We start from the raw sequence: 24,796 nt of genomic DNA, 5'->3' as shown, positions 1-24,796 counted from the left end.
TCTGAGTGACAGAGTACTGTCAATAAATCAGGAGCAAGGATGGGAGGGGGGGAGGCAGGAGTTGCAAAAGTAGATGATGGATTGAGGTTTGGTCATACTGCATTTGAGGCACTCATAGCAAGCCAGAAATGTGGCTTATTGGCAGAATGTCTATCTTCCATGTGTGGGGCCTCGGGTTTGATCCACAGTACCACAGAAACATAAAGTAAGATGCCTGAACGACATCAAGGTATGAAATTCCATCTGGAGCCTAATCATCATTCTCCAACAAACGTGCCTTGAGATAAACGATCTGAGGAACGACTCTCAAGAACATGTCTATGGATAGTGCACAGGAAAGGTGAGCTTGGCTCCTGCCACAGGTACCTAACCAGAAATTGAGTGAACACCATATTGGGTTACTTGGTGACAACAAGTACCAGCACACTTTACAAGAACCACTCAGACATTTCAAAACAAAATCTTCAATGCGCATCCCAAGTTAGTTATGTCAGCTGCCTCCTCTGTGGTTTCCTATTATCCATTCAAGGATTATATCTGTATCACTGTGAGGTAGGGGTTTTTTTTTTATGTAAACTTGAGGTTGGAGGATATTACAGAAGGGAAGGCACTTGCCTTGCATACAGCCACTTAAGCTGTGACTCTGGTTTTCGTCCCCAACACCAAATGTGGTCCGCCAGGGATCCCTGCTAAGCTCAAAGTCAGAAAGAGCCCCTGAACACTTCTGGGTGTGGTACGACATTCCTCTCCCCCAAAAAGTGAATTTACACTTTTAAAAAAAAAAAAAAACAACTGAAAGGCGGTTTGGTTGCTTTTATTTCTTTAATTACAAAAGTAAGGGAAGATTCTGCTTTTTAAATACCAAATTTAAAATACTACCTCTCAATAAATCCTTCCCTCTTTTCTCCCCTTGCTCAATTTTCTCCAAAAGTTCTTAACATTCTCCAAAAGTTCTTAACAAAAGTTCTTCTAACACCCTTGTAATTGTAGACTTCATTTCAATGCTTACTCGATTATTTGCCCTTTTTTCCCCAGATGGTGCCACTGGAGCGATAGCACAGCGGTAGGGCGTTTGCCTTACAAGCGGTCAACATGGCCGACCCGAGTTCGATTCCTCCGCCCCTCTCGGAGAGCCTGGCAAGCTACCGAGAGTATCTCGCCCGCACGGCAGAGTCTGGCAAGCTACCAGTGACGTATTCGATATGCTAAACACAGTAACAAGAAGTCTCATGATGGAGACATTACTGGCTCCTGCCACAGGTACCTAACCAGAAACTGAGTGCACACCATATTGGGTTACTTGGTGACAATTTGAGTGAACATCATATTGGGTTACTTGGTGACAACAAGTAACAGCACACTTTACAAGAACCACTCAGGCATTTCAAAACAAAATTGCTCGAGCAAATCAATGAACAACGGGAGAACCGTTATTATTCCCCAGATGGTATAAAAGCTCTTAACCTGAAGGCTCGTGAAATTTTTCATTTTTCTACCAAATCACGGGCTGGAGCGATAGCACAGCGGTAGGGCATTTGCCTTACAAGAAGCCAACATGGCTGACCCGAGTTCGATTCCTCCACCCCTCTCGGAGAGCCCGGCAAGCTACCGAGAGTATCTCGCCCACATGGCAGAGCCTGGCAAGCTACCCGTGACGTATTCAATATGCCAAAGACAGTAACAACAAAGTCTCCAATGGAGGTGTTACTGGGCCCGCTCGAGCAAATCGATGAACAACGGGAAGACCATGATCGTGACCGTGACCAAATCATCTATCAGAATTCCCACATGGATAGCTGAACCACAAAGTGTTAAATGAGCGAAAGAATGAAATGCTGACTCTGGCATGTCAGAGTTTTCTTCCTGAGATAGTAAGAGAAAAAGGTTATTTCTCAATGGATAATACCAAAATAAGATTCTCAATAACATTAAAATTTGAAATTAAGTTAAATGAATTTTTAAATGGTCATGACATTTCCCCTCTCTCTAATTGCAGTTCTTCTATCTAGAAGAACTACTTCTGAAGTTTGATTAGCATTAAGTCTCTCTACATTCTTCACCCCTAATTAGATTGTTTCACTAATGAAATCTAAGTACATCTTGCTGAGAAATAATAAAACCTCTTCAATCACAATCAAAAGACATTATCAAGTGAAATATTCTGATTAAAATTTTGAAACATATTAGCAAAGTTTGAAGTCTATGTTTTTATAAAAAGGCAACTAGACAAAGCTGAGGATAGAGCACTTTTTAGTAAATGTTTTCTTATGGAATACTCTATAACAAAATATCATTTAATAATAATAAACATAAATAAGCCAATGACAAATTCTGTCAGTGTTTTAATTGTAGCACTGTAGCACTGCCCTCCCATTGTTCATCGATTTGCTCGAGCAGGCACCAGTAACATCTCTACTGTGAGACTTATTACTGTTTTTGGCATATCGAATACACCACAGGGAGCTTGCCAGGCTCTGCTATGAGGGTGGGATGCTCTCGGTAGCTCATCAGGCTTTCCGAGAGGGGCAGAGGAATCGAACCCGGGTCAGTCGCATGCAAGGCAAGTGCCCTATCCGCTGTGCTATTGCTCCACCCCCCAGTATTTTAAAAGAAATATTTATTGCTTTCATTTATAAGGGGTGTTTATATCTTGACTCAATTCTTCTGAATTAGTTTCAAAGCAATGCTTCATATCATTAGTTACCCTCTGGTGAGTGGCAATAACCATTTTGGGGGCTGGCAGGAAATTCTGCAGACCAGTCTGTACACCAGCATCTGAATCCCCATGCTTCCAAGAGTACTCTTTGCCCAATATCTAGGATTTGCACAACTCATAATTCAACAGGTAACAATGATACTAGTACTGAGACTAGAACAGCACTGAGATTATGGGGAGGTCATGTAGGTGTTGAATGTTTGACACGGAGGAGGCTGTAACGGGGGGAAGGAGGGACAGTATTGGACAACTGCTCTGAGCAAATTAGAGAACCTTGTGTGTCTAAGCAAAAAATCACAAAGACCTTATGATGAAGGGGCCATAAAGCTCTCATCAGATAGTGGTTACCAACTTCCTGAGAGAGAGAGAAAACTTTGGCATCACTCCAAATTGCACTGCTTAGCCCAACTCCTCTCCCATGCATATCCCTCTCATCGTCGGCTTACTCCTTAAGAAGTGCCCACCCCAGGCCCAGCATGACTCTCCCAACAGCACTGCTGCCTCAGGAGTTACCATCTTTTTAATAAATCTCTCCATTACCTACACTATCTTGTCCTTGAATTCTTTCCCCAACAAAGGCAAAGAACTAAGATGACGGCAGGTCCCGGGCCAACACTTCCCTTCATCCCAGTCACATGGCACTGTGGCTGAGGTTACACCTTTTTCTTCTTGTGCCTCACAACCCTGAATTACATCTTACTCTCCTGACTGAGGTCTTCCCTTCAAGGAGCCTAAGAACCTTGTTTTCTTTTGGTAGAGGCCATCTGCTTGGGAACCCCTCCCATTGCTTGGGAGCGGACTTTTCATTTGTATTAAAAGATGCTTTGGGGGTTGGAGATAGCACAGCAGGTAGGGCGTTTGCCTTGCATGCGGCCGACCCAGGTTTGATTTCCAACATCCCATATGGTCCCCTGAGCACCGCCAGGAGTAATTCTTGAGTGTAGACCAGGAGTAACCCCTGTGCATTGCAGGTGTGACCCAAAAAGCTAAAAAAGATGCTTTGCTTGAGCTCTTCTGTCCCCTGCCTCTCATTCTCTGACAGTTAGAGACAAGAAAGAAGCTCTCTGCAATGAACAGTGCAACCCTCATAGGTGGTGAGCAGTGTTTGAATTGTCTGGAACTGTTCTACAAAACAGCTGTCACACTAGTAATATTTCTTGGTGATCTTAGTCAAAGAAGAGGGTAATATAAATATATAGGGTATTTATAGGAATGTTAAGAACTTTTTCTGAAGGTACAAATATTTAGCAGAATCTACATATTTGGTGTTTTGACATTCTCACTGTAACAGATTAAACAGTGATAAAAATTCACTTTGTTCATGGAAACAGTATAGAAGCCTTTTGCAACTAAACTGAAAAAGAAAATGATTTCATAGTAATTATTTCCCTGATTCTCTTTGGCTTAAGTAGCAAAAATTCAGGATAAAGCTAGATGCTAATACAAAATTTCAATTTACCATTGAAAAGGGTTGTGGGCATCTGCACTTGTATGTTTATTGCAGCACTACTTACAATAGCCAGAATCTGGGGGGGGGGGGGGGGGAAGTGACAGAGAACAGATGACTGATTAAAGAAACTTTGATATATTTACACAGTGGAATACTATGCAGCGGTTAGAAAAGATGAAACCATGAAATTTGCATATAAGTGCATCAACATGAAGAGTATCGTGCTAAGCGAAATGAGTCAGAAAGAGTGGGACAGACGCAGAATGACTGCACCCATTTGTGGAATATAAAGTAACATAATAGGAGAATAATACTTAAAGATAGTAGAGGTAAAGGCCAGGAGGGTGGACCCATGGCTTGGAAACTGATCTCATATGCTGCAGGAAAGGGCATGTGGGATGGATAAGAGACCACTAAGCAAATGATAGTTGGAAGGATCACTCAAGATGGTAGATGGGTGCTGAATGTAGGCTATGGACCAAACATGATGGCTGCTTGGTGCCTATGTTGCAAACCATAACACCCAAAAAGTGTGAGAGAGTAAGAGGAATGTGTCTGCCACGGAGGCAGGAGATGGGAAGGGGTGGGGGTGGCAGGAGAGAAACTAGGAACATTGGTGGTGGAGAATGGGCACTGGTGGAGGGATGGAAACTCGACCACTGTATGACTGAAATGTAATCACGAAAGTTTGTAAGTCTGTAACTGTATCTCACGATGATTCACTAAAATTTAAAAATTTAAAAAGAAAAAAAGAAAAAAAAAAGAAAAGGGTCATGGAATTTAAAATGCTGAGCTTCTCAGCACAGTATTGGCTGAATTATAGTCGGGAGTTAGCAGGACATGACTCAGGATGTCACCATCACAGAAGAAAACAAAAAATTCTCCAGATAACAAAATTCAAAATCAATAATGACCTTGGAATAATCAAACATGTCCAGGAGCTTCCTGGTACAGAGATTCTGGCATAAATAGCAGTATCAAGGCATGAACAACTTCTCACATCACGTGAAAGCTCAGCTAGCCAGACCCAACCGCTGGGGCATTTACTTGCTTTCACACAGATTTCAATCACTTCCGTTATCCACTCTCTGCCTCTGTAAACGCAAGCAGATATTCTCCTTGCTCATTCCCATATTCCCAATACACAAAACTTTTTTCTTTATACAAATAAACAGAGTGATAGCACAGCAGTAGGGAGTTTGCCTTGTGCACGGCCGGCCTGGCGGAGCCAGGTTCAATTCCTCTGCCCCTCTCGGAGAGCCAGGCAAGCTACCGGGAGTATCTCACCCCCACGGCAAACCCTGGCAAGCTCCTCGTGACGTATTCGATATGCCAAACACAGTAACAACAAGTTTCACAGTGGAGACGTTACTGGGCCCACTTGAGCAAATCGATGAACAACGGGAGGACAGTGCTACAATAAAGTATTATAACCCTATTTCCTTAAAAACAATTTTTTAAAAAGATACACTGGTTTAGAAACATGCTTTACTCAATCTATTATATGAACATTTTTAAGATTATAGCTTCACTAGCACCTTTTGAGGAAAAAAAAATTCATAAACTTGCAACAGTATTCTTCTGGTGTCTCCTATGATTAGGGCCTCGTTCTGCTGCAAGATAATATCAGCAAGTCTATAAAAGTACCAAGTATTTCCGTTTCAGCTCCCTTTAACTGGCAAAGGATGGATGTTCCAGTACTGGGGAGATGCAAAGAGAAACTGCAGTAATAATTTCCTCTGGATTATTTCTGTCTGGCATGACATGTTTTGAATAAGTGGTCATCTGTGGTTTGACCCAAGAGTGGGAGGAACTGTTTTTCATTTTGACTTACATATCTTTTTGACCAGCTTCTTAAAATGATGGATTGTTTTTGGTAAAGCAACAGATTCATGAATAATGAGGAGAAAAGTAAAGGATGGGGTAGAGGGCCATAAGAGAATACTAAGACCGCCTAGAATAGTCTCAACTCACCTTTCCATTTTTTTCCCTCATTTTCTGTATCTTTTTCTTCTCAGTGATAGCACAGAGAAAGTCCAAAACTTCCACAGACACCATCAACTCCTCATCTATCAAGTCCCTGAGCTCAGAGTTTGTGTACAGGATACTAAATTTCACCCACCAGAACTGAAGATACTGGGGCTGGAGCAATAGCACAGCGGGTAAGGCATTTGCCTTGCACGCAGCCGACCCGGGTTCAAGTCCCAGCATCCCATATGGTCCCCTGAGTACCACCAGGAGTACTTTCTGAGTGCAGAGCCAGGAGTAACCCCTGAGCATCACCGGGTGTGACCCAAAAAGAAAAAAAAAACAGAACTGAAGATACGGTGGAGTGGTTGAGCGCTTGTATGAGGCCCTAGGTTCAGTACTGCCAATTCCCAGTACCATCAAAGATAATAAAATTACGAACAGGTAAGACATTTGCCTTGCACATGGCCAACCAGAGTTGTATCCCTGGCACCCATGTAGGTACCTTGAGGAACAGAATCCTGAGCACAGAGCCATGAGTAACCCGTAAGCACCACCAAATGTGGCCCAAAAATTAAAAATAAACAATAATAATAAAATTACGTTCACTCACCCAATGGGCAGGAGCGATAGCACAGCGGGTAGGGTGTTTGCCTTGCACACAGCCGACCGGCCGACCAGAGTTTGATTCCTCCACCCCTCTCAGAGAACCCAGCAAGCTACCAAGAATATCTCACCTGCACAGCAAAAGCCTGGCAAGCTCCCCGTAACATATTCAATATGCCAAACACAGTAACAAGTCTCACAATGGAGACATTACTGGGCCTGCTAGAGAAAATTGATGAACAATGGGAGGACAGTGCTACAGTGCTACTCACCCAATGCCCGTGTCCAACCTCAATGAGGTGATACAGTGTAGATGAAGCAACCAATTAGGATACCTGTATTCTATCCCAAGGCTTCTCAAGAGCCAGCACGTCTGAACCTGGGTTATCTATTTAACCACTCAGGCCTGACTTTTTCCATACCAAAAGAGGCAGTGCAATATAATGATGTTATGGTTTAATAGAGACAATAATAGTTTCCAAAGACAATTTCAGTTAATAAAATAGATGTGTGTGTATCATGTCACACTTTGTAGTTGGAATTTTTCATTCAACAGTATATTTTATTTATAATAATAAAATAACAGTAATATGAGTTATTAATGAATACTACAAAGAACATTTATTTCTTTCGTTTACATGACACTCTTCAAACTTTTCACCACTGTCCCTCATGACTCTCATTAAGGAAGTTTCACATAATTCCTACCAGGTCAGTTTATAGTCCCTTTTAATGACTTTATTTTTTTTTTAATTTTTATTAGTGAAACACCATGAGATACAGTTGTAAACTTACAAATTTTTGTGCTTGGATTTCAATTATACAATGATCAAATACCCATCCCTCCACCAGTGCCCATTTTCCACCACCACAGGTCCCAGTATCCCTCCCAACCCCAATCCCTCCATCCCACCCTGCCTCTGTGGCAGGGCATTCCCTTTTGTTCTCTCTCTCGTTTTGGGTGTTGTGGTTTGCAAAAGGGGGAGTGATGATCTTATTTTTTAAAACTTACGTTGGAGGCAGCCATCACAGTTATGCTCCTAAAATACTCTCACTTTATACTGAATGAAACAAATGACCAAGAAAGACTTAAAATTCCTTTACCTACTCAAAGTTTATCAAATTGAGTGAACTATATTCACAGGAATAAAAAAAAAAGCAAAATATTCTATCTAGCTAGGTTATCAGTCAGATGTGAAGAAATGATAAAAAGCCTCATGAGCAAGCAACAATTCAAGAACTTTATAGCTTTGAAACCAGTTTTACAACTAGTAAAAGAACTTCTTTAAAAAGCAAATTTCACAAACACGCACAACTGCTACAAAGTGAAGGCGATTAATTCCAACATCTCAATCTCACTCATTGTACTCACCAATCAAGTTACAGAGAGGCAAGACGGATCAGAAAACTGAAACCAGGGGCTGGAATAGTACAGCAGGTAGGGTGCCTGTTTGCATGAGGCTGACGTGGGTTTGATCCCCGGCATCCCACATGGTCCCGTGAGCACCACCAGGAGTAATTCCTGTGTGCAGAGCCATGAGTAACCACTGAGCACTGCTGGGTGTGGCAAAAAAGAAAAAGAGAACAAGCTGAAACCAATGTCTGCTGCCTACAAGAGACACATCTGAGCAATCTGGGAAACTTGGTCCAAGTGTGGATGCTACCCTCTAAGCAATAATCGTCCATGTATCTCCCCTCAAGCCCAGTCTTCACCAAGGCAAACCACAGTCTGAGTAGAGTCACAAGTAGACGAGAGTAATGTAAGCAAGGATCTCAACACTGCACCACGGTCTAGATAAATACACACAAAAGCAATACTGGGCATGTTTGGGGGTCAGTGGAACAGTCTAGTCTGACATAAAACTTCTGTCATTCTGAATACATACTCTTAAAAAGCAATAAATTGGGGCTGGAGAGATTGCACAGCGGGTAGGGCATTTGCCTTGCACGCGACCAACCTGGGTTCGATTCCCAGCATCCCATATGGTCCCCTCAGCACCGCCAGGAGTAACTCCCGAGTGCAGAGCCAGGAGTAACTCCTGTGCATCACCGGGTGTGACCCAAAAAAGAAAAAAAAGCAATAAATTTTGCCTTAACAAAATCAGTAAGGTAAATTCAACTGCCATAGACTGTTAAGATAACCTCGTAGAGTCTACTTTGTTCTTGACTTTATGAGCAGCTCTCAGGACAACTCAACTGTGGTTAGTAATCACCCCTTTTTAGACAGGAAGAAACAAACTAGGAGGGTAAGCAAAACACATACGATTACACAAGAAGTCCACAGCAGAGTCTGGACTCTAACCTTGGTTTGTTCTATTGCGAACATTCATGATTTCCCTGTAGGCTGATGTGACGTCATATTGCCATCCAAATAAATGTCATTAAAAAACAAAAGACACTCAGGGCTAGGGAGATGGCTCAATGCTAGGTAGAGCACTCGCCTTGCGTTTGTGAGACCCTGGCTTCAATTCCTGGCAGGAGATGTGGAGTATGTAGAGAGCAAGTTTTTCAACTGAGAAGCAAGGGACAATTTTCCCTAATAAGTTAAATAGCAAGAACAATCTGAGGAAATAAATATTGGTAAAGATTTTCAGATAATTAAGCTGTGTTCAAAGAGTGGCAAACCACCAGCTACATTCACAAAGAAAGAAAGAAAACCAACAAAAGAAATCAGAAATAAAACGGGAGAGGTCACAACAGCACATAAATTTAAAGGATCATTAGGGATTACAATGAAAACCTTTATGACACATAATTGGAAAACTTAGAACAAACACATAAATTTTTGTATTCATAAATGTACAAGGCTGAAACAAGATGAAACAGACCTATTAATGTCAATAACATTGAAATGGTAATAAGTCTCCGCTGAAAACAAAAGCTCAGATTTACTAGCTAGATGGGTTTACTAGCGAGCTCTTCTATTTTTTTGTTGTTGTTCAATCGCCTTGAGATACTATCACTGTCACTGTCCTCCCACTGTTCATGGATTTGCTTGAGCGGGCCCAGTAACGTCTCTATTGTGAGACTTGTTGTTACTGTGTTTGGCATATTGAATACGTCATGGGTAGCTTGCCAGACTGCCGTGCAGGCAAGATACTCTTGGTAGCTTGCTGGGCTCTTTGAGAGGGACAGAGGAATTGAACCCGGGTCGGTTGGGTCGGTCGGGTCGGTAGCAAGCAAGGCAAACACCCTATCTTGAGATACACAGTTACAAATCTGTTCATCATGACTGGTTTTCATTCATACAATGTCCCATCACCCATCTCTTCACCAGTGTGCATTTGTTCATTTCTCATCAATGTCCTCAGCTTCTTGGGAGGCCACTCCCTCCCACAAGCCTGCTTCTCTCACTCTCCCCCCCTACTCACTATCTCTCTCTCCTGTGTCTCCCTCCTCCCTCTCTCCCTCTCTCCCTTCCTCCCTCTCCCCCTTCCTCTCTTTCCCTCCCTCTTTCCCTCTCTCCTTGGGTATTAGTCTCATACTATGATTTTTTTTATATTCCACAAATGAATCCAAACATTCTATATCTGTCCTCTCTTTCTGACTCATTTCACTCAGCATGAGAGTCTCCATGTCCATCATTTACATGCAAAATTCATAATTTTCCTGGTGGTCACATAACATTCCATTGTGTAGATGTACCATAGTTTTTTCTATTCAGTCATCTGTTCTTGGGCACTCGAACTATTTCCAGATTCTGGCTATTGATAATAGTCTAGTGAGTTCTTCTAAACCTTCAAATAAGACCTAGTCCCAATCCTTTTTAGGCTCTTCCAGAAAAGTGAAGAAAACAGGAGCCCTTTCAAACATGTCTATGAAGCAAACATTACCCTGATACCAAAGCAGATAAAGATACCACTAAAAAAAAACAAAGTTATAGGCCAATATTTCTGATGAATATATGCAAAGATCCTCAATAAAATACTAACAGAAGCCAACAATACATCAAAAAGATCATATTCTATAACCAATTAGGGTTTGCCCCAGGATGGTTTAACATACAGAAGTCAAGGTAACACACCAGATGAGAAAAAATTTAAACCATGGGATCATGGGACTCCACGCCAGGTTGTTTCCACTTGGCTCACCCCAGAGGGGTATGGGCGAGAGCCCTCCTTACCCCAAGGGACCCAGCCCCAGCAGCTGACCTCCACTACCCAGCCACTGCCATGCTCCAGGCCACTTTCCAGACGCTCGGGCCGAGCCTCACACAGGAGTGAATTCCCACAGAACCCAGGTAATGCGGAACCTTGTGACCTTGGACTCTGGAGCAGAGATCCTCTGCCTGCTTCCCCTAGTCTCCATTGACCCAGGCCAGGGGTCACACCCATAAGCCATGCCCTGCTGGCACCAGATAATCTCCTCACAAACCACTCTCCAGAACTCACGACTTCTTCTCCCAGATGGGAGTATAAAATGAGGTCCCCATAACCAGGCCACCAGACTCCATGCCAGGCTCCCACGGGGAACCCCAGAGGGGTGCAGGCGAAAGCCCTCCCCACCATCAGGGACCCAGCCCCGGGAGCCAACCTCCACTACCCAACTGCTGCCACACTCCAGGCCACTTTTTGGACCATGCGCCACATCATGGGACACTTCCTACCCATTGTCCATAATTACCACACCATGTTTGATGGAGTTCAGACAGTAGGCAACAGATCATAGAGAGAAATATATATATATATTTATGTATCACGATCACGATCATCCTGTTGTTCGTCGATTGCCTCGAGCAGACCCCAGTAATGTCTATTCATCCTAACCTTAAGATTTTAAAAAATGCCATATTCAAGGCTCTTTCAGGATTAGGAGAATGAGACCCATCATTGTTACTGGTATTTGGCATATTGGGTATGACACGGGGAGTTTGCCAAACTCTGCCATGTGGGCAGGTAACATTTGGTAACCTGCCAGGTTGTCCAAAGTAAAAATGAGATAATAAGATGTCGTGCGGCTGCAAATGCGGCTGCGTGTTTCCAGGAGCTGGGTTTTATAGTCTCTGGGTCTTTATATATTTATATATATAAATTTATATATAAATTTTATATATATTTATATATTATATATATATCATTTAATCACTTAACTTCCCGTTAGTCGTCGATTTGCTCGAGCGGGCGCCAGTAACGTCTCCATTTGTCCCTGGCGTGTGCTAGTGTAGCCCAGTGGCATCTGTTCGCTCTGGGAACATGAAGAGCCTCAAACCGATTGTTCATGATCTTGATGAAGAAGTCTGACCATCTGGTAGGTGGGCGGCCACACGGTCTTTTGACATCCCGTGGAATCCAGTCGGTAACAGCTCTAGTCCAACAGTCGTCTTTAAATCTCATTACGTGACCAGCCCATCTGATTTTTGACAACTTGGCAAACGAGACGGTGTCCCTGATTCTTGATCGTCGACGGATGTTGGAACTCCGGATTCTTTCTCTCATTTGAGTGAAACGTGATATTCCAAGCATAGCTCTTTCAATTCTTCTTTGGGAGACCTGAATAGCATTCTCATCCTGTTTGCGTAGGGCTCAGGTCTCTGAGGCACCATCGACCATATCCACACTATAACCAAGCTCATTGAGGTTTCTCGGGAGTTCAAGATGCCGCTCTGTTTAACGTTCATTGATTTAAAGAAGGCCTTTGATTCTGTTGAGATGGAAGCGGTCATTGAAGCCCTAGCCAATCAGGGCATTCAAGCCCAATACATCAAGATCCTCCGTGAGCTGTATTGCGGATTCACTACCAGGATCTCACCATTCTACAAAGAAGTAATCATTGATGTCAAGAGAGGCGTTCGGCAAGGTGATACCATTTCACCGAAACTCTTCAGTGCCACCCTCGAGAACATCATGCGACGACTGGAATGGGAAGGAATGGAAGTGAAGATAGATGGTCGGCAACTACACCACCTCCGCTTTGCTGATGACATTGTTTTAATAACACCAAACATCAGCCAAGCGGCACAAATGCTGGCCGACTTTGACCGTGAGTGTGGAAAGGAAGGACTACAGCTGAATCTTACGAAGACAATGTTTATAAGAAACAGCCCCATTCCTGACGCTCCAATCGCTCTCAACGGAACGACCATCTCCGAATGCAACAGCTATGTGTACCTAGGTCGAGAAGTCAACATGACAAATGACCTGGCACCCGAGCTGCGCAGGAGAAAGAGAGCGGCTTGGAACGCCTTTAAGAATGTCTTAGAAATAGCTAAGAGGACGAAGAACCTCCGGCTCCGGGCACATCTCTTTGATTCCACTGTTCTTCCTGCATTAACATATATATATATATATATATATATATATATATATATATATATATGCCTCTCAGAGTGCCCAGAAAGCTACTGAGAGTAGCCTGCACAGGCTGAGCTTGGCAAGATACCCGTGTCGTATTTGATATGCCAAAACCAGTAACTATAACAGGTCTCATTCCCCTGACCCTGAGAGAGCCTCTAATCAATGAGAAAGATGAGTAAGGAGAGGCTGCTAAAATCTCAGGGCAGGGACAAATAGAGATGCTACTGGAACCCACTCGATTAAATTGACGAACAACAAGAAGACAGTGATACAGTGATACAGTGATCATATCAATTGGTGCAGAGAAAACTTTTGACAAGTTCTGATACTGATTCACTATGGGGGAGGGGGGAAACACCTCAATAAAATGAGAATAGAAGGAACTTTCCTCAATAAAGTTAAAGTTATTTACCAAAATCCCACAGCTAACATCAAACTCAATGTCTATCATACTCAGGTGAAAGTGTCCCTCTCAGATCAGACCTAAGAATCCCAATTTTCTTCAAGGTAGCAATGTGCTAATATAAATAAATTACTTTCACAGTTTCAGAGACAGTCCAGTATAATAGCTCTGTGTGTGTGTGCACGCGCGCATGTGTGTCAGTGTGTGTTGGGTGTAATGGTAAAGTTTTTGTTCTCCAGAGATGATGTAATGGCTAAAGCTTCAACAGCCATTTGTGGTCCTCAAAAGTCGAGGAAAGGGGCTGGAGAGATAGCACAGCAGGAAGGGCGTTTGCCTTGCATGCGGCCAACCTGGGTTCGATTCTCAGCATCCCATATGGTCCCCTGAGCACCGCCAGGTGTAACTCCTGAGTGCAGAGCCAGGAGTAACCCCTGTGCATTGCCAGGTGTGACCCAAAAAGCAAAAAAAAAAAAAAAGACAAGGAAAATACAGAAGCATATCATCTGACATCCAGGGCTGTGGGATCACAGGTTTCCAGAATCACCTACCTACAAACTTTTCACCACAGGAAGGTGATCCTAATTTGTTTATGCAACTGTGTGGTGTATTTTGTTAACCTGAATCCCTAGATGCTCCTGAAACAGGACACATTTTACAGGAAGAGAGGTCCTCCTCCCTTATTCCAGAAACATTATTGGAAATGTTCAGCATTGTTCCCTCCATCTCTTTGGCAAAGGTAGGAGTTCAAGCAGGTAAATTCAGTCCATCCTCCAGATTTTCCAGAGGAGAACTGACAGAGAAAGAGAGAATGTCTTGTTTCCTCTCCGGTTTTAAGTATGGAAACTTTCAGCTCCCTGTGGTTAAGTCTAGCTTAGCAGAGTCAGCCTGAGAAAAGCAGGCTAAAGCCTGAATAAATCAAATTTCAGGAAGAGAACAGGAGAGGGAGTGAGAGGAGTTTTGCTTTAAGTGGGTTATATGAGATCATTTTTTCAGGTTGGCTGACACTCAGTTTCTATTACTTGCAACCAAAGAGTCCAAGACAATAAAACTTAGGCAATTTTAGACTGCACATATAAAGAATGGAGTGCTATGAGAAAGAATAAGAAGGTTGTTAGGGAAGAGTTCTTAAAAGGCAAAATGCAAGAGACCTAACAAACAAACAAATGTTCACCTGCCTCCTCCTATCCTAACCCCCAACCTCCAGAATATTAAATGAATGTGATCTTAGGAAAGGGTCGCCTGGAAGGACTTAGTGCAGGGAATGGGCTAGAGATCTAGGCAGTATTGATGCTGATATGTCAATGGATTTACCCAACAATGCCAGAAAAAAAGGGAAAGGACAACTCTATGTAAGAATTAAAATATTAAAGTGGATCACACCATGTTAAAATTGGGGAGGACAGTTACTTTGCTACGGATAGGGAACTTGAAACTACTGGCTCCCCACCTACAAACACTGAAGTAGAAAAATTGCCCCTCCCCAAAATCTACCAAACTGTACCATATGCTCTGAGGATCTTCCCATTTAAAGTACATCTGAGGGGCTGGAGCGAGAGCGCAGCAGGGAAGGTGTTTGCCTTGCACGCGGCCAACCCAGGTTCGATTCCCAGCACTCGATATGGTCCCCGAGCACCGCCAGGAATAATTCCTGAGTGCAGAGCCAGGAGAAACCCCCGTACATTGCAGAGTGTGACCCGAAAAGAAGGAAAATAATAATAATAAAGTACATCTGGGATAAACACAAGTTATGTCAAAAGGAGGCTAGCAAAGTCACCTGTGCTAATCAACTTATCCTTATTCATAAAAATGAATGGTTATCTATGGATTACCAAACACCTGGGGAAAATCTATAGCATGAAAAAAAAATTGTATAAATAAAAATTATACAAAAGTAATCAGAGTAAAAAATATTTCTGAAAGAAAATAAAACCACTCTTAAACAATAACTTCAGAAAGATTCAGATATAAATTATATCCATGTAGGAAGAAGATAAGCTCTGATTAAAAAACAACAACAACAACAAAAAGAATTAACAAATAGCAGGGAAATGTGGGAGATAAAAACAATAACTGCCAAAATATAAAAATCTCAAAATCCTATGTAAGGGATTTTGATAGAAAGGCCAGTACTGAAAAACAACCAAATTCTGTGAAATTGGGAAATACAGATAGCTTCTATCAAACACAAAAGATCGAAAATATAAAAGTTAAAATATGCTCAATATATATACAGTAGAAGACACAGTCTATTACTAACAATTCAGTGGAAATAAAGAAGTCAGAGGAGCAAATAAAAAACTAATAAAAATGTCTGTGAGTTGAGAACAATCCCTCGAACTGAAAGAGGCACATAATTGTCAATTGCTATTGACTATCAACAAAAGTCTAGAAACATCCTGCTATAAGAGATAAAAATGTTTAAAAGTTTCCAAAGTAAAAAAAATAAATTCAGGGGCTGGAGCGATAGTACAACGGGTAGGGCATTTGCCTTGCACGCGGTTGACCCAGATTTGATTCCCAGCATCCCATATGGTTCCCTGAGCACCACCAGGAGTAATTCCTAAGTGCATGAGCCAGGGGTAACCCCTGTGCATTGCGGGGTGTGACCCAAACAGCAAAAAAAATAATTAATTAATTAAATTCAAATCGGATTGCCTACAAAGGAATGGACTTAGCTTGATCTTAAATTATAAACTACACTTAGTGCTAGAAATTGCTGATGCAAACCCTTTGAAAGGAAATTTTATTGAGACTTGAATACTCTACAAAAGATCAATCAAGTGTGAAGATAAAATGAAAACACTTTTCAGTGTTTCAAGACACCAATATTTTATCTCCCAATTACTGATTCTTGAAAATCACTAGAGAATATCCAACAAAATAATGAAGATATTCAAGAAAGAGGGAGAGGTGGAATACAAAGCAATGTAATTAAGACATGAATTCAAACTTTTCAAGTCTTAAATGGCTGAGTTCAGAGAAATATATATTAATGGAAGGTAGAATAACAACCCAATTCTTCAAGAAAAATGCATTTTAAAAGAGAAGGAATTTGCTTTCGTTGAATAATGCATGAAGGGGTGGGAGGTTTGGAGGGGATGCCGGGTTAGCTGTGTGCAAACAAGCACCCTACCCACTGTACTCTCTCCACCTCCAGAGGTTCATCTGTTTAAAAGAACTTCCAAAAGAAGACAGATGGATGGACAACAGGCACATGAAAAAGTGTTCATCATCACTCATAATTAGTCAAAACAGTGGGATATCATCTCACGCTTGTGAGCATGGCACATATCAAAAAATCTAGAGCCAGAAAGATAACACAGTGGATAAGATGCATGCCCTTGTCTTGCACATGGTCAATGCAGGTTCAATCCCTGGCACCCCATTAAGTCCCAAGAGCACCAGCTAGAAGTAATTCCTGAGTGCAGCGCCAAGGTTAATCCCTATGCACTGCCAGGTATGGCCCAGAAGCAAAAAGCAAAATCTGAGAATAGCCAGTGTTGGCCGGGTTGTAGTGAGAAAGGAACCCTCATTGGTGGGAAAGTCTTCTGGTTCAACCTTTACAGAAAGCAATATGGAAATTTCTCAAAAAAATAGGAATAACCCCCCCATATGACCTAGCAATACCACTTCTTCATATCTATCTATCCCCAAACAAAAAAATCATTCAAAAGGATACATACACATCTATGCTCATCACTATGTTCATTGCACCTAGTACAATAGCCAAGATCTGAAGACAAGCCAAATGTCCACTTACAGATAAAGAGATCAAGAAGTTATGGTTATACACACACACACACACACACACACACACACACACACACACACACATATGGTAAGTATGGGCTGGAGCGATAGTACACGGGTAGAACATTTTCCTTGCACACAGCAACCCAGGTTCAATTCCTTTGTTCCTCTCAGAGAGACCAGCAAACTAGCAAGAATATCCCGCCTGCACAGCAAAGCCTGGCAATCTCCCCGATATATTCGATATGCAAAAAAATAAAATAAAATAATAAGTCTCACAATGGAAACGATACTGCTGCCCACTGGGGTAAATCGATGAACAACAGGAGGACAGTGCTACAGTACACACACACACACACACACACACACACACAACTCTAAGAAAGAATAAAATCATGCAATTTGCACCAATGTGGGATGGAATAGAGGATATTATGCTGAGTGAAGTCAGAAGGAAAAAGACAGATACAGAATGATCTCTCTCATATGGAGGACTTAAAGATACACATATGAAAAATGATTTAAAATGTCATGCCCCCTAACTGAATATTTAAACTTTATGGTTTAGAATCAATGTTTGGAATCAATAAGTTATGAGACAAAACAGTTCAAGGGAGCTAGAAAAATGAAAACCCATACTATTTAGTAATAGTAATAGAGAAAGCTACAAAAAGACGCCTGTCCTCAGAAACTCTCAAGCTCATTCTCCAATGTGGTTTGGCATGAGCTGCAGGCAACCACAAGATAATGTCCAAGCTCGCAAAGCAGTGCAGAGAAGCGATCAAGGAAGACCTCAAAGAGAGAAGAGCAGCAGTGCTGGCAGATGAGGCAGAAGCCAGGAAAAGCATTTGCAACGCCTGCCTGTCCTTCACCAACTACAAGACCAAGATGACTGCCCTCCGATGTCCTGATGAATCTATCACATCTTCCAGGAGGCAATGGAGATTATCCATGACTTCTACTCAGATCTCTTCAATAGCCACGTCCACCTGCCCACATACCAAATTCCGCAGGATGGATATGTCGTTCCCAACATTCTCCCTTCCGACACACCATTTTGTCAATAAAGAAATGAACAGCATCAGGCCCAGACAAGGTCAGACCCAAACACCTGAAGAACCTGCCATCAGTACTCATCAATACACTGGCTCGGCTCTTCACATGCTACCTGTCTGAATGCAAGGTTCCGTCCCAATGGAAAACCAGCAGGATTGTACTACTGTACAAGAAGGGAGACATTCACAACATTGGCAACTATCGTCCGATCTGCCTGTTGTCTGTCATCTACAAGCTGTTCACTCGAGTCATCCTGAATAGGATTAGCAGAACACTAGATGAAGGACAACCAAGTGAGCAAGCTGGGTTCCGCAAAGGATTCAGCACCATTGACCATATCCACACGATAACCAAACTCACTGAGGTTTCTCGGAAGTTCAAAATGCCGCTCTAACGTTCATTGATTTAAAGAAGGCCTCTGATTTTGTTGAGGCAGAAGCGGTCATTGAAGCCCTAGCCAAACAGGGCACTCAAACTCAATACATCAGGATCCTCCATGAGCTGTATTACGGATTCACCATCAGGATCTCACCATTCTACAAGGAAGTGATCATCAACATCAAGAGAGGGGTTCGCAGGGTGATACCATTTCACCGAAACTCTTCAGTGCCACCCTCAAGAACATCATGCGACGACTGGAATGGGAAGGAATGGGAGTGAAGATAGATGGTCGACAACTACACCACCTCCACTTTGCTGATCACATTGTTCTAATAACACCAAACATTAGCCAAGCAGCACAAATGCTGGCCGACTTTGACCATGAGTGTGGAAAGGTCAGACTGCAGCTGAATCTCACGAAGACAATGTTCATGAGAAACGGTCTCGTTCCTGACATTCCATTTGCTCTCAATGGAAGGAACCTCTCCGAATGCAGCAGTTATGTGTACGCAAGTCAAGAACTCAACATGATGAATGACTTGGCATCTGAATTGCACAGAAGGAAGAGAGCGGCATGAAACACCTTCAAGAGCATCAAAGAAATAGCTAAGAGGACGAAGAACCTCCCGCTCTGGGCACATCTCTTCTACTCCACCGTTCTTCCTGCATTAACATACGCCTCAGAGACCTGGGTCCTATGCAAACAAGATGAGAATGCTATTCAGGTCTCCCAAAGAGGAATCAAAAGAGCTATGCTTGGAGCATCATGCTTCACTCAAGTGAGAGAAGGAATCCGGCGTTCCGAACACTGTCAATGATCGGGAATCAGGGACACTGTGTCATATGCCAAGGCATCGAAAATCAGATGGGCTGAACATATAATGCGATTTGGAGACTAGAGTTGACTGGATTCCACGGGACGTCAAAAGAATGCCTGGCCACCCATCTACGAGATGGTCAGACTTCTTCGTCAAGACCCTGAACAAACGGTTTGAGGCTCTTTGTGTTCTTGGAGCGAGCAGACTTCATTGGGTTATACTAGCATGCGACAGGGACAAATAGAGACATTACTGGCACCCACTCGAGCAAATCGAGTAACAGGATGTCAAGTGATCAAGTGATCAATAGTAAAAGATACACAATAAGGCAGTAACAAAGGTCCAAAGGAAAATAATGGGAGACTACTATACACAATTGAGTTTGGAGGATGAGAGGAATGAGTCCTGGGTTCCTTGGAGAAAGAGATGGATACAATGGAGGCAGCAGTAGTGTTGGAATTATGTTCCTGAGAAACCACTATCAATAGTGTTGTAAAATAAAAATTAAGAAAATAAAAGTTAAAGGCATTAAAAACAAAAAAAAACGAAAAACCAGAAATTATAAGACAAACTGGAGGGAAAAAGTTCCCCTCCAAACATGAAGTTAAAGAAACTATATTATCCCTACATTAGAATGTGGTCATGATTTACAGTTTAAGAAAAAAGAATTTTTCTTCCTGCGGTTGATTACACACCATCAGGTTGCATTGCCTTTCTTTGGGTTTAATTCACCACTGACTTCTGCACAAAATTAAAAACAATACTTACTTAAGCCTTAATATTCTTTTTTTTCTTTTTTTAGGTCACACCTAGCGATTCTCAGGGGTTCCTCCTAGTCCTGCACCCAGGAATCACTCCTGGTAGTGTTGGGGGACCATATGGGATGACGAGGATCAAACCCAGGTCAGCTGCATGCAACGCAAATGCCTGACCCACTGTACTATCGCTCCGGCCCTAAGTCTTAATATTCTAAGTACATTGGATGCCATCAGCCAGGTTAGTCCTTTCAGCATCACATGGTGAGCTAAGAGACATGTGCAAATCACGTGCTGGTTACCAAATCCAGGCATTCTGGTTCCAAAAGCCTAGTTCATAAAACAGGCCTTAATTCAGCTCAAAATTCGCGATTACTTTACAATAATTATACTAAACCTGTGGATCTCAAACAAGCAGACACAAGTACATGATGGGAAGATATAAACTGCATAAAATTAAAAAAATGTATAAATCTGAATTAATTAAAGACAATGGAGAGAAACATACAAACTGTTTCTTATCATTTAATATAGAAGTAGCTTTCTCTGTTACAAAACTTTCTATTGAAATACAAAGGTCACTATATATAATTATATGCAATTTAAAATAATACTTTGAAACCAGCAGGGAGAGTTGTCATGAACTTGGGCTAAATCAGATTTTATAAATAGGATGATGGCTCATTTAAGAGTTTGTCACAATTGTAACAAGTGTCTAATTTTAATATGAAGTGCTTAATCTCATATTCAATATTTAATACTATATAACTGCTTCATGTGTAAATTGACATAATTTACATGCTAACTCAAAAAAACCTAAAAATGGGAGCTGAAGCTGAGGGAGAGGGAAGAGGTGATAGTTCCAAAGGCTGGAGCCCCAGATTTGATCCCTGTCATCACCTGGTCCTCATCTCCCAAGCACTACCACATACAGCACTGCACTGTAGCACTGTCCTCCCATTGCTCATCGATTTGCTCGAGCAGGCACCAATAACGTCTCCATTGAGAGACTTGTTGTTACTGGTTTTGGCATATCAAATACGCCATGGAGAGCTTGACAGGCTCTGCCGTGCGGGTGGGATACTCTCGGTAGCTTGCTGGGCTCTTCAAGAGAGGCGGAGGAATCGAACCGAGGTCGGCCACGTGCGAGGTAAACGCCCTACCCACTATGCTATCGGTCTGTCCCACTACCACTTACAACATCCCCCAAAATAAATTTTACATTAATAATTTAAAAACAACAATGTGAAGGCGAGATAGATAGTTCAGTGGGCTAGAACACATGCAGTGGATGCAAGAAGTCTGAATTTGGTCCCCTGGCACTGGGCGATCATCCCTCCACCCACCCAAACATCCACAAACAGATGTCTCCCTAAAGCCTGGGAGAAATAATGAAACAAAAGAAATGACAGTATCAACAAAATACTCAGAATATTGGAAATAACATGCAAAAATGAAAACCAGAGAACATGAGAGCTGGAGGGAAGGGAAACCTTTGTTTTTTACCCTTTTAACTTGTATTGGAATTATCAATACTAGTTTACTATGAAAATAACTACACAATACTATTAAGAGCAGTAAAATCTAAAGAAGAGATGGCTTCTCCCTGCCAAGAATACAAAAACAGGGCTAGAGCAATAGCACAGCAGGTAGGGTGTTTGCTTTACACGCAGCCAACCCCGGTTCAATTCCCAGAATCACGTATGGTCCCCTGAGCACTGCCAGGAGTAATTCCTGAGTGCATGAGCCAGGAGTAACCCCTGCATCACTGGGTGTGACCCAAAAAGGAAAAAAAAATTACTTCAAAAAGATATACGCATTCATGTTTATTCCAGCACTAAGTACAATAGCCAGGACATAGAAACAGCCCAAATATCCAAGAAGAGATGCCGAGGGACATAGGGGCAATGGAATAATATGCAGCCATGAGAAAATAGGTACACTTACAGGGAGCTGCAACTCAGATGAAACTGGGGCACATTACATCAAACATATCAGAGGGTGGAAAACCATATCTAAACTACAAAAAAATAGTTTTCATTGAAAACAAAAAGAAATTTAAGAGAAAGATGATTTGCCTCTTAATCCCCGCCTGATACCATTAAGGACCTTAAGAACAATCAGGGTTGCAGGACCAGTCGCAAAGAGATACAAAGATAATGTCTTAACAGATTCCAGAACATGCACTGGAGTCTGCTTGGCTACACGCTTTCCAGGTTAGGACCGGGCAGTCTTTGCTGAGCTATCAGTAGAGCCACCGTTTAAACTAACAATGTCAGGGCTGGAGCAATAGCACAGCGTTAGGGCGTTTGCCTTGCACGCGGCTGACCAGGGTTTGATTCCCAGCATCCCATATGGTCCCCCTAGCACCTCCAGGAGTGATTCCTGAGTGCAATGCAGGACTAACCCCTGAGCATCACGGGTTGTGACTCAAAAAGAAAAAAAAAAACCAATAAACTAACAATGTCAATTCTTAGAATCTACCCTACCCTCCAAATGCTCAGAGATTTCTGTACTGATTTACATGCAGCGACTACTGTTCCTGGCAAAGAGAAAAGCAATCTCCACGTATAGTGCTAGATGTAGAACATTTTGTAGCCAGTTTTAAAATGAAACATCGCAATTTGCTACAGTGACATTAAACGGTCCCCACAATATAGTTAAGATTATTAAAAAAAAAACTACAGAATATACAGTCTGAGTTATCTAGCTACACACGCGCACAAGCAGTAGGTTTTAAGGGGAAGGGAAACACTGAAATTTTCCCTTGTACTTTTCTCTTTTTTTATTAACAACCAGCATGTACTATGTGCATTTTTTTACAACCCGCGGAGATCGGAGTCTACTCCTGGCTCTGCACTCAGAGATCATTCCTGGCAGGGCTCAAGGAACATAAAAGGTACCTGGGATTAAATCCAGATCGCCACATGCACGGGAAGCGCCCTACCCACTATATTATCTCCTGTCCATTATATTTTCAAGAATCAAAGCATGCCTCGGTCGTCCCATTTAGGTTGTTTTGGTTTTTTGTGTTTAAGAACTCCAAAAAGAAAAACATTTCCGGTTGACGCTCCAGCTCCACTCCCGAGAGAAGAAAAATAGTAACCAGCATGTTGCAATCTAGAATTAGCAGAGAGGCTGGCCTCCAACCGCTGGATCAGACTAGAGGAGGAGGAAGCAAGGGTAGGGCACGCCCCGACAGTCGGGGCGCAGAGCGGCTTTGGACCGCGGGGCACACGGGACCCCGGCGCTGGGTACCGGGAGCGCACGGAAGCGAGTGGCAACAGCTCCAGGATGCGCCTGGGATACGGCGCGAATCTGAGGGACCAGCCTAGAGCCCGGGCACGCCAGGCGACGACAGCGTTGTCAATCAAACCCCGGGCGACCTTCAAAGCCTGGGGAAACCCGAGAAGGACGCAGAGGGGGAAGTCACAGGCACGGCGCGGGCCGAGTTGGGGGATGTGAGCTCCTAACTCCGAGCTCCGGGGAACGGAAGCTTCAGTAGTACCTTCCCAGAAAAACTCTCCTCCGGGATCTTTCTTCAAGAACTTGAACCAGAACGTGCCCACGCGACCCGGCTCCGCCCCGTCGGGCACCGCCTCCTCGGGCTCCAGCTCCACCTCCCCGAGCCAGAGGCCGGGCTCTGGCAGCGCCAGTGCCCCCGCGCACGCCGTGACGCCTGCCGGCCTCAGGCGCACGGCTCCCTGCGGATCCCAGCTCCCCAGTTCGGGCCGCGACCCCACGACCAGCAGCTCCCGAGCCGAGCTGCCCAGCTCGGTTGGCACGACCACCCCAAAGCGGAACCGCATGACGCTGCGCCCGAGCCGCTCCGGGACTCCGAGTGCCCTCGAGGAGGGCCGGTAGGCGTGGCCTCGGAGCCCGGCGGCCGCGCGATTGGGCGAAGGCGCTGGCGGGTGTGGCCTTCGGGAGAAATGGCGATTGGGCGGCGGCTCCCGAAGTACCCACGAGGAGGGCTGGTGGGTGTGGCCTGAGAGCCAGGCGGCCGTGGCGATTGGACTGCGGCTCCAGCCACAGTGGGGCTGGAGGGCTAGTAGGTGTGGCCTCCCGGAGGGGCGGCCGCAGCGATTGGGCGGCAGCTCCCAGAGTACACAACGAAGAGGGGTCGGGTGGGCGTGGCCTCCAAGACGGCCGCGGCGATTGGTTGATGGGCCCATATCTTTGCAGCGGGGTTTCCTGGGGACACGTGTGAGGTGCACCTTTTTAGGGGCGGGGGAACAAATACACGTATATAGAAGGGTACTTTTTCTAGCACCGCGCAGCAACCGGAAAGGGAAAAAGAAAAAAAAAGGTGGAGAACCTCTGCTATTCGCTGTGATTTTCCAATTGTGTTTTCTAAAGACTGCAAGTTATTTTTGAGGGTCATATAGAAAGAGTGTATGGCATATAGAAAACAGCCTCGGTAATTGGGAAGTTGAGAAAAGATCCTGGACTGGAATTCTTCAGAGCTTGAACTTTAACTTGCTCTTCTGGGTCTTGGATTTCAAATATGCCAAGTGAGAGAAAAAAATATTATTAAAATCACCGCTAATTCCAGAAGTTCTTAGTTCGGAGGAAAAGGCGCTGTTCGGAGCCCCAGATG

At 43.4% G+C, this 24,796-nt stretch overlaps 1 protein-coding gene across 2 annotated transcripts in view; it reads right to left on the bottom strand.

The window, feature by feature from the left end:
• EPM2A (EPM2A glucan phosphatase, laforin) overlaps positions 1-24,796 on the bottom strand; it is a 141,794-nt gene that overhangs the window by 100,642 nt on the left and 16,356 nt on the right. The window contains exon 1 of one of the 2 annotated variants that reach the window (XM_056126129.1): positions 23,705-24,019. The exons of the other annotated variant lie outside the window; for it this stretch is intronic. Within the exon in view, the coding sequence (XP_055982104.1) occupies positions 23,705-24,005 (301 nt within the window). The 5' untranslated portion in view covers positions 24,006-24,019. Of the gene's footprint in view, positions 1-23,704; positions 24,020-24,796 lie in introns of those variants that run through there. 2 annotated transcript variants of the gene reach the window in all.

The sequence above is a fragment of the Sorex fumeus genome, unplaced genomic scaffold (genome assembly GCF_029834395.1).
Source record: "Sorex fumeus unplaced genomic scaffold, SorFum_2.1 ptg000061l, whole genome shotgun sequence".
Lineage (NCBI taxonomy): Eukaryota > Metazoa > Chordata > Mammalia > Eulipotyphla > Soricidae > Sorex > Sorex fumeus.
The sequence above is the reverse complement of the archived record's forward strand: the minus strand, read 5'-3'. Positions and strand labels throughout refer to the sequence as shown.